The 9,620-nt window shown below is 38.6% G+C and overlaps 1 protein-coding gene across 5 annotated transcripts in view; it reads right to left on the reverse strand.

The window, feature by feature from the left end:
- Positions 1-5,359, reverse strand: part of RTKN2 (rhotekin 2) — an 81,111-nt gene extending 75,752 nt beyond the window's left edge. For 4 of the 5 annotated variants that reach the window (XM_021943422.2, XM_021943421.2, XM_021943420.2 and 1 more), the window contains exon 1: positions 5,100-5,359. In XM_021943422.2, coding sequence (XP_021799114.1) covers positions 5,100-5,159 — 60 coding nt within the window. In that variant the 5' untranslated portion in view covers positions 5,160-5,359. The remainder of the gene's footprint in view (positions 1-5,099) is intronic. The other variant, XM_021943424.2, reaches the window with a different exon arrangement.
- Positions 5,360-9,620: the final 4,261 nt, after the last annotated feature.

The following is a 9,620-nucleotide window of genomic DNA, read 5'->3' on the forward strand; positions in this document are numbered from 1 at the left end:
TATAGCAGCCTTAGAAAACATACAATAACTAACGTGAACAATATATCACACATATATATTATATAAATTGTATTAAGAGATGGCAATGTGGTTGATGACAGTGAATTAACCAAGACAAACATTCTGAAAAAGCAGATACTGAGTAAAGGAGCCAACATTTAGTAGCAGGGAGGAAACAGGCTATTTGTAATAGTAGGCAGTGTGAACACAATCTCAGAAGCAAGAGAGCGAAAGCATTGTACATAGAAAATGTCAGAAGCCTTAGCTATCCGGAACAGAGCTTTATAATATAACTCTGGACATACCATTTATTTTAGTTTTAGGGTTCACCTTGAAACTACTAAATAGTTTATTTCTGAAAGTCTTTTATTCCATATAATTATCTTTTAATGGCCTGATTCTACATACAAGTTTCACATGCAACATTAAAATTCTACACACTGAATGTACAGTTCTGATTTAATTCACAATGACTTTATAAAAATTATAAATCAAAGGTACTGTTTATTGTATCACAAACATGTAATGATGTTTCTAGTATGTCTATTTCTTAAAGATAAAGTGATCACCCTAGTTTCTATGGTAAACAAAATAAAGACTATAATTTACCTTCTGATTGGATCAAAATGTAAATTTAAAAATGTAAATGAAATCTAGTAACAAAACGTCTAGACAACCTTTTCAAAAAGAAAAGATGAAAGTTAGGAGAGCTAACAGTCTTTGAAGACTACCCCAAAAGACAAACTGCAGATGATTTAACTTGACTATCCAAATCAATCAACTGTACTATTTACACACAGAAAACAGATCTGTTTAATTACCTCCTGTAATTACATCATGTAATCACCACATAAAAACCTTCTCATATAGTGTTGTAACTCAAAACTGGTGTACTATATAAATGTAGTCATTCGCTGGTTTTCCTTCGCTGCACACGACTGAATTTCAACAACTCCATTTCATCTTTTTATGAGTTAACCAGCCCCAAAGTAAATTCTTCTTTAATGTAATTAGCAATTAATTATAAGAATTATCTATGTGACCCATATGTCTATAGAAATAAACTCTGGCAGACTGACTATATTGGGGAGTGCACATAGGGAGCAACCTAAAGCTGGGATGAATCGTTTTACCCCACAACTCAAATATAAACAAATACCATCTGGTGCCACTAAATTCTATTTTGGTTTTAAATGCTGCAATGAGATAGGCAGTTGAACTAGCACAGTGGTTCTCAAAGCTGGCTGCATATTCAAACCATCTGAGGCAGAGAGGAAGGGCCTTATAAAAGTACCTAAACCTGTGACCTACCCCAGACCAAGCAGGATCTCTGGAGGTGGGGCTTGAGCCCTTTTTTTTTTTTTTTTTTTTTACAGTTCTTCTGGTGATTCAATGGTCAGCCAGGGTAGAGAAGCACAGCTGGACTATTTGAAATTCCACAGCAATCTTAAAAGTTGCAACAACCTTAAAGAACCAGCAGGTGGCTACAGCCACATTAACGAATCAGTTTGGGTTTCTGTCCCATAAATAAAGAGTATCTTCTCACCATCACTTACAATGAATTCTCCATAAAACTATAGAAGCTTGGGAAATAGTAGAGAAAGAAAATGTAGCCAGGATTTTTTTAAAAAGTACATTTAAAAAGTTTGAAGATGATATAAGATTAAAGTACTATTTATTAAGGAAATGAAGCGTATCTAACAGATACTACTGTGCAGATTTTTTTTCTTTAGAGCAAGGGTCAGAAAACTATGGCCTGGCTGGGATCTGATTTTGTAAATAAAGTTATACTGGAGCACAGACACATTCATTCGTATTGTCTATGGCTCCTTTAAGCTACAAGGGCAGAGTTGAGTGACTTCAACAGAGACTGAGTGGCCTGCGAAGCTGAAAATATTTACTGTTTGCCCTTTATAGAAATAGTTTACTGACCCATAATCCAGCCAAATTAACATACATAGTAAACTATAATCTTACCTCCCTCGCTGAGGCAGGTCTCAGGCAAATGTGAGTTAAGTGGATCCCAGAAGGCTAACATAAGCAGGATGAGTTGTTAAGCGTACATATGGTTTTCAATGTATTCTGAGTTTGTTTTTTTTTTTTTTTTTTTAAGGCTACTGGTTTTAGCCAGTTTTGTATTTCCCATGCAACTTCTTTTAGTACACATCTATACTTTACATGCAGAAAAAGCCTCTCTGGTTAAGCAATGCTAGCTCTAGCAAGGAAGGGTTTATGGAACTGAAACCCTTTAGAGCTGTCTTTAGTTACTAAGGGTACACAGTGCATCTGGGGTAAGGGTTGATGTCTAGTGCTATCCCCAATAAGAATAATGATCATGTAATAAGGGCACCGATTGGGCATTCAATAGTGACGTTTATTGACCTCAAAGAGGATGAGTACGGAGTGGAAAATCACCAGTGTTGCTCCCTCAGCCATAATGGCTCGGCCAGGTAGAGTCAAGGCTGATTAGGACCAAAGACAAAAGCTAGTCTCTCTGTAACCATTCCTTTTAGGAGTGTTTGAATGCCAGTCTCCAGAAAGAGGAGAGAATGAGGTAAGGCCATCATCCTCTTATTTCTTTTCCAATTTTCTGAATAAGGGCTTGCCTCTAATCAAGTCAAACAGAAGCCATTGTCACTGTCCTGACCCCGTAAGTACTTTAACAAGTTAGGCTGATAAAAATATATGGACAAGGCTATGAATGAAATAGGAAGATACCTTAAAAACGGAAATTTAGATTAAGTAGGAAACAGAAACCTACTAGGTTTTAAGAGCTAGCCTAGTATGAAGGAAGTGCAAAGAAAATGGCTTTATTGTTGGTATTAAAAACTGACTTAAAAAAACCTGAAGTTGAACTCCTGGAAAGACAACTGCAGTAATCAAGATATAAACTACCATTCACCTAATGGATATAGTTAAGCCATGCTAACCAAAAGACCAAGGTGAAGAAGAAGAAAAGAGTAAATACAGTCCATTCTCATTTTGCTAAAAGAAATTGTGTGGATTTTAAGAATTGTTTATGTACAGAAAAAAGTCTGGAAATTGTTAACAGCGGCCATTCTGGGGAATGGAACTAGAGAGAGAATTCGTAAATTCATGTTTCTATGTTGACTTTCCTGCAATGAGATAGTATTACTTTTTGAATTTTATTTTTATTAAAATTCCAAAAGCTTAAACATTTGTAAGAAAAGGTAGGGGACTGCCGGAACCACTCAGCTGAATAGGACAAAGGATAATAACAACAATAGTCATCTCTCAAGCACATCCTGAGTGCTAGGTGCTGTGATAAGTACTTTAGAGATGTTCTTGAATTCCAACAGCTGTCTGGGATAGGCAGAATACCCAATCTACAACTGTGGAAACTGAAACTTAGAAAACAGAGATAACTTATTTAAGGTTGCACAACAAGAAGAGTTTGGTTTGACCTGAATCTGACTACAAAGCCAATACTCTATGCTGTGAGGAGTCGCAGAGGACTCCAGGGTTTCAGTAGAGGTGTTTGACTAGGGTGTGGCCACCTCAAAATCTTTGGCCTTATCTCGATAACATGGCAGCTTCATTCATGTATCAAAGGAAATGCCAAATAAAAATTCAGTATTAGTCAAGTATAAAATTATCTGACTGACCCTCAATATTCCTGTTAGGTTGAAACCGACTACTATTTTGTGTTTTTTCTCCAAATCTAAACTGAAGATTCTGCATTTCAATCATTTCGATTTTGTCCTGCCTAAAAAATTAAGTATTGTACCTTCCCACATGTAAATAACCAAGCCTTTATATATATTTAAACATTATTTTCATTCCTTGCAGCTAAACTTCCTTCATGATTTTATCCTCTTGTCGCTTCTGTACCATTCCTATTCCTGCAGCCTGAAGCTCAATAAATACACCTGGACAGCTACACCTACACCTACACCTATATGATACATACAAGAATCTCAATAGAATGCCAATTCACTATAAATTAAGACTTTGTTAGGCGGACAGCCAAAGTATATAACAGGACAGGATCGAAAAAAAGTACATCAAAATCTTTGAAATTTTTGAAAATGCTGACATAAAACAGCATAAAAATTACTGATAAAGACACTGGACTTCTTTTGCATAATGAATCTTAATGTCTTGCTTTATTTTTCACAGTATTATTGAAAACTTCCTAACAATTTTGTGTCTGCTAAGGAAATTCTAGATTTTTAAACAAAGATATCAGGTGCCTCCATATGAATGAAATTGCAAATATTTTACCAATTTTGACCTACAAAACTGGCACTTTCATATGGCTTAACCAACTTATGAAGTAGGCAAAAGAAGGTAGAGGTTAAAATAGAAGTGAAGATCCAGCTTAAAGACATCAGAGTTTTCTTTTAAGACCCTAAAGTTACGGTTAAGAGTGAAAAGTGGTAACATTTTAATAACTGATGCTGCCAAGAAATAATGTTGGTCTAGTAAAAAGCAAAATAAAAAGGTTTCTAACACAATTTACATAGCACAAAAGCAAACATCAAACTTCTATCCAATTTAATGTGTACTCTCTTTTTCCTTTCTAATGATTTGAGAAAGAACCCACTATCAAACCTTCAACTTTCTCTAAAGTGCAGAGGTTGCAGTTTGCCTCTACTCCACTCCGAACCCCACCCCCCACCCCAACCAGTTCTGTGTTGTGTGTAGACATAGACATCGCTCCATTACTGTGCTTCCCATTAAATCTGTAATAAGCCAACTGTCTTCCACTGGCCTCGCTGGGTTTCTTGGGAATCAAGTGGCTCCCATTTCCCCGGCATCACCTACACTTGCAAAAAGACAGGCGTCCAAAGCCTGGGGAGGGCAGCAGACAAGTGCACCTCAAACGCGCGCTGGGACCCCGGCCCCGCCTTCCCACTCCGGACCTGAGCTCCCTCTCTGAGAAATCCAGCGGTGCCGATATCCAGGCCCTTTAGAGCCCCAAGAGTGCAGTCTCCTAGTCCCTCCCTTTGTTTGTGGCCACCGCTGAAACAGAGGAGCAGGGGAGAGGCTTTCCCGACGACTCCACAAAGCGAAGGCGCGAGAAACAGAACCCCGGCTCCCTCTCCTTCCGCGGCAGGGTCCCTCCCGCAATTCACCTGCTGGGTGGGAAGCCCCGCCAGGCCGAGCGCAGGACCCCTCAGACTCGGCCCCTCCATCTCCAGCGCGAACTGTCCGGGCTGTCGCCACTCTTTCAAAGGAAGATTTGAAAAGCCCGCCCCTGGCTGGAGCCGCGGAGGACGCCAACCGCCCGGCTGTACCAAGTCACAGTCGCAGGGGCCGGGGGCGCAGGAGAAGCCCGGCCGATGCGCACGCGCAGTGGGCACGCCTCGCGCCCCGCCGCTCTCGCCGCCGGAAGTTGCCGAGACCCCAGGCTCCAGCGCGGCGGGGCGGGAGGGAGGGCGGCAGCGCCGGACTTAAAGCCGGGACAGGGATGTGGGCGGGCTTGGAACGGGAGTGGGAGGGGCCGCAGGGAAAGATTTGGCGGCGGAGCGCACCTGTCGCAGCGCAGGTTTCTGGCTGGTGGTTTTCGTGGCACGCCCTTTGCACTGGGAGCCTTCTGCCCGCATCCCACCGAAGGCCTTACAAAGTGATCGTAGCTGGACAGACTCGAGGCTGCCGTCCCTGTACTCCCAGACAACTCAGGAACCACGGTCTCGCTCTCAGAGAACCAGTAACATTGCTCTCAAACACAGCGCTCGCTGTCTCCTCTCACCTTGCCCAGCGTTATCACCAGGGTCACCCAGAGATAATGGTTTTATTCATCAGGTTCGTAAGATACTATGTCAGCCATTTCACAAGGTCTTGTCTTTGCCCCCAGTGTTTATAATCCCAGATGTTCCCCGCCCACTACTCTGTCCACTTACTCTGTTTTCTTGCGAAGGATTTCTTTCAGCTCTCTCACTCTCTCTTTCCCTCTCCCCTTGTTTCCCCACCAACATCCAAGGTGACAGCAAAATGGGGTACTATTTCTCAAGAGCCGTATTTCTTGCTGCCCTAAAGATGAGCACAAAGACCCATTTTAATTAATGGATTTTGTTAATTATAAAGGGAAACGTGGAATTTTTAAAAATCAAAATGAAAGCAGCAAAGATTTCACACCCTTGAAAAGTCCGTAAAATTCATTGTCCCTAGTTTGTCTTAATTTCCCCCTTGAAAAGGCAACAGGAAGCCTCTTTGGGCCTCAGACATTTTTTCTTCTTGAAGAGTCTACCAAATCAACCCTCCAGCCCTCATCGCCTAGAAACCCTTGGGCATTTTTCCTCCATAAATAGGTGCCCATGTTTTTTATTTGCCTGGGACAGACCCTGTCTGGGTCGGTTGTCCCAATGTTGCACCAATCTTGCACTTATCCCGAAGTGGATATTATATGGTCATTTTAACTGCAAGACCTTTTTAAAAGCAGTTGGTTTGAGAATGTATTTTAAAAATATAATGGATACCCTTCCTCAAATAGGTAAAATGCCTCTTTAAGAACCTTTGGACTAGGTGATACTAGAAGCTTCCCAGTTGGGAATGATGGTCCCCTTGCATTATGAAAGACTTCCTTACAACAATAAAAGATGTGTTCAAAATTACCAACACGGAGCTCACCTCATTTTCTACAACACAGGTCTGAATTCCAGAATCATTAAATGCCCCTTCCTCCAATGCACATCTCTCTCTTATGCTACCACTTTGTGGTGTAATTATCCCCTACTCAATGTGAGGCTGCATGAGCCTAGCTATAGCACCTGACTCAAAAGAAAAATACACCGAGAGCCCATATCAGACACGTAGTACTTACAACACATACAGCTCTCAGCTGCAGATCAAAATACATGTAGAAGCCAGCACTTCATAAAAACAGAGGTGAGTCAACCAGTTTAAAATTGGACACTGATATAGGAATATCTGATGAGTTAAAACCAGATATTTAACTAGAGATACATTTATTTATGATACTAGAAGAAAAGGTTAGGAAAGGCCACATTTAGTAATTATCTGTAGAATACAGTTGTTACAAAAGACCTTTCTCTTTGGAGAAGAAGTTATGATGTGGTCCTGCTTTTATTATACACCGGGAGAGTCCCCAGGAAGTGCTTAAATACTTAATTATTATATGATGATTAAAATACCTTGGAGTAGGACTTCTGTTTCCTTATTTATCCTAAAGTCCTTTCTTGTTACTGCTAGTTTGATCAGACACAGTTTTCTCTGGTGTATGTAATGCACATAAAATATAATCACTCATGGAAACTACAAAGGTTTAAAGAGCCCACATGCAGTAGTTTGATTAGCTTGAGGATTTATCTTTCAATCTATCTATTTATTTTACAACTCCCAGAAAGTGAGAAGTACTACGTTTTACCATCTCAAATATTTGAGAGAGAACATTTGGGCATCTCTTAACCCATCATCCTTGGGCTCTTACAGAAGGTTGATATCCACCCAACTGCCCAGATGTAGTAGCTTCAGCTAGAGGATGAGTGACGGAATTACTGTCCTACCAATATTACTTCTCACTATGAGGTCAATACTTAATGCCAATTAAAAATATACATATATTGGTTACTCCTTATATAACAGATAGTATTATAATAAATTAAAAACTACAGAAGCCAATCTAGAGAATACTAATATATGCAAAGTACATTTTTCTTCTCTTATTCTCTGTATTCTTGTTTTAAACTAAGAGGCTAAAGGCAAAGAAAACACTGAACTTAAAATCAGCTCTGTTACATAACAGATCCATTATTTTGAAAAATGTGGTTTGACACAGAACAGGTAACTTGTGATTTTGAATATCCTCCTAGCCTCTCTTATATATAAAAAAAAGTCCTATTAAAAATTCTCTTGGTGCTTCCTTTTACTCATCTGTTCATCTTGTAGATAATGTGTTAAGGTTGAACTGAATAAATTAAAGCTATGTTTTGAATTATATATGGAAGAGACAGAGAGAGAGAAGGAACTGAGGTCAAGGTGCTAAGCAGAAGTGCAGCATTTTCTTAAATGAATGGTCTACGAATAGCTGAAGCATCACATAATCATAAGGAGGCTATGGAATGTGGAGTCTGAGGATTTATTAGCCCGATTACCTTGGGCAAGCCACTCGGTTTTCTTATTTGTAAAACAAGTATAATAATACCCATCTTGTTTTTTAAAGTTGTTGGGAGACTCAGATAAGATTTGTGGGAGTGCTTTGTAAACTGTCCCACAAAAACACGAGCGGTTACTACTGTAGGAAGAAAACATGAGTACCGAAAGGCAACTGTAAAGGACCTATAGAACTATGAGAACTGAATGAGAAAAAATTATGTGAATTGGATATATTCAAGATATATCACCTACCACTGCTAAATAATATGCTATATATAAAGAACTCCTATAAATCAATAAAAATCCAACTGGAAAATGGTCAAAAGCTATGGCAGGCATATTATAGGAGAGTAAATCCAAATAACAAATAAAATATGAAAGGTTGCTCAACCTTATTATTAGTCTGTAAACTGCAGATTAAGGTCCCAAGGAGATATTTTACAGTCACTAGATTGAGAAATATTAAGAAATCTGATAATACTAGGGGTTGGCAAAGATGCAAGTCCAAGGGATATTATATACTGGAGGAGGAGATAGAAATATGTCCAATCACTTTGGAAAAACAAATTTAGAACTGTCTTGTAAAGTTGAAAATGTGTTTACCTAGCAATTCTGCTGGTTGGTATGTATCCTCTGGGAAATTCTTGCAAATTTATATAGGCAACATTGCTTATCATAGCAAAAGGATTTTAAAAATCCAAATGCTCATTTCAGGAGCATGGATTAATAAATTGTGGTGATTTACCCAGTAGAATGACATATATCTTTTTAAAAAACCATAATTATGTTTAATAACATACACATAACTAAATCTTAGAAATACTGAAGAAAACTCGTTGCAGAAGAGTACACAGAATATATAATCTTTGTAAACTTAAATAACAAGAGACTTTAAACAGTAAATTGTTTAAGGAAACAGGTGTGTGATAAAAGTTTATGCTTAACAGAAAAGGAATGCTAAAAACAAAATTCAGGCTAATGCCCAGCTTTGGAAGGAAGGCAGGAGAACAGGATAGTCACAGAGCCTGCAGATATAGAGCTCCTTACTGGTCATGTTTTAATTCTTAAGTTGCATGATGGGTTCACCAATATTAACTGTAATGTTTACCTGGTAACTTACATATATAACACATATTTAGTATCCATCAAACCTTTCATAATAAGAAATTTTTAATATGTAAAAAAGTCCTTGTAAATATTAAACAATAGTGATAATGTGTGGTTTTTTAAAAAACTAATAATACATACTATAATATTATAATACATATTTTAAAACTAATAATACATATTTTGGCTTACAGAATTTGACTTGACATTTGATGCATTACCTTGGTATTTTTATTATGTGAAAGCATGGAAAACACAACTGTAAAGCATTGGTGCCTATAACCAGAAAAAAGATGCTGAAGAATTGGCTATGTAGATTTATTTTGAACACTTAAGAACCACTGCTTGGGAGTAGTAAGGGGTAGGAGTCTGGCGGAATTTGCAAGGGATGAGAGCTCTTGTCAGCAGATGGGGACAAAATTAAGCGCAATTTA

This window comes from Papio anubis, chromosome 11 (assembly GCF_008728515.1).
Source record: "Papio anubis isolate 15944 chromosome 11, Panubis1.0, whole genome shotgun sequence".
NCBI classification, from domain to species: Eukaryota; Metazoa; Chordata; class Mammalia; order Primates; family Cercopithecidae; genus Papio; species Papio anubis.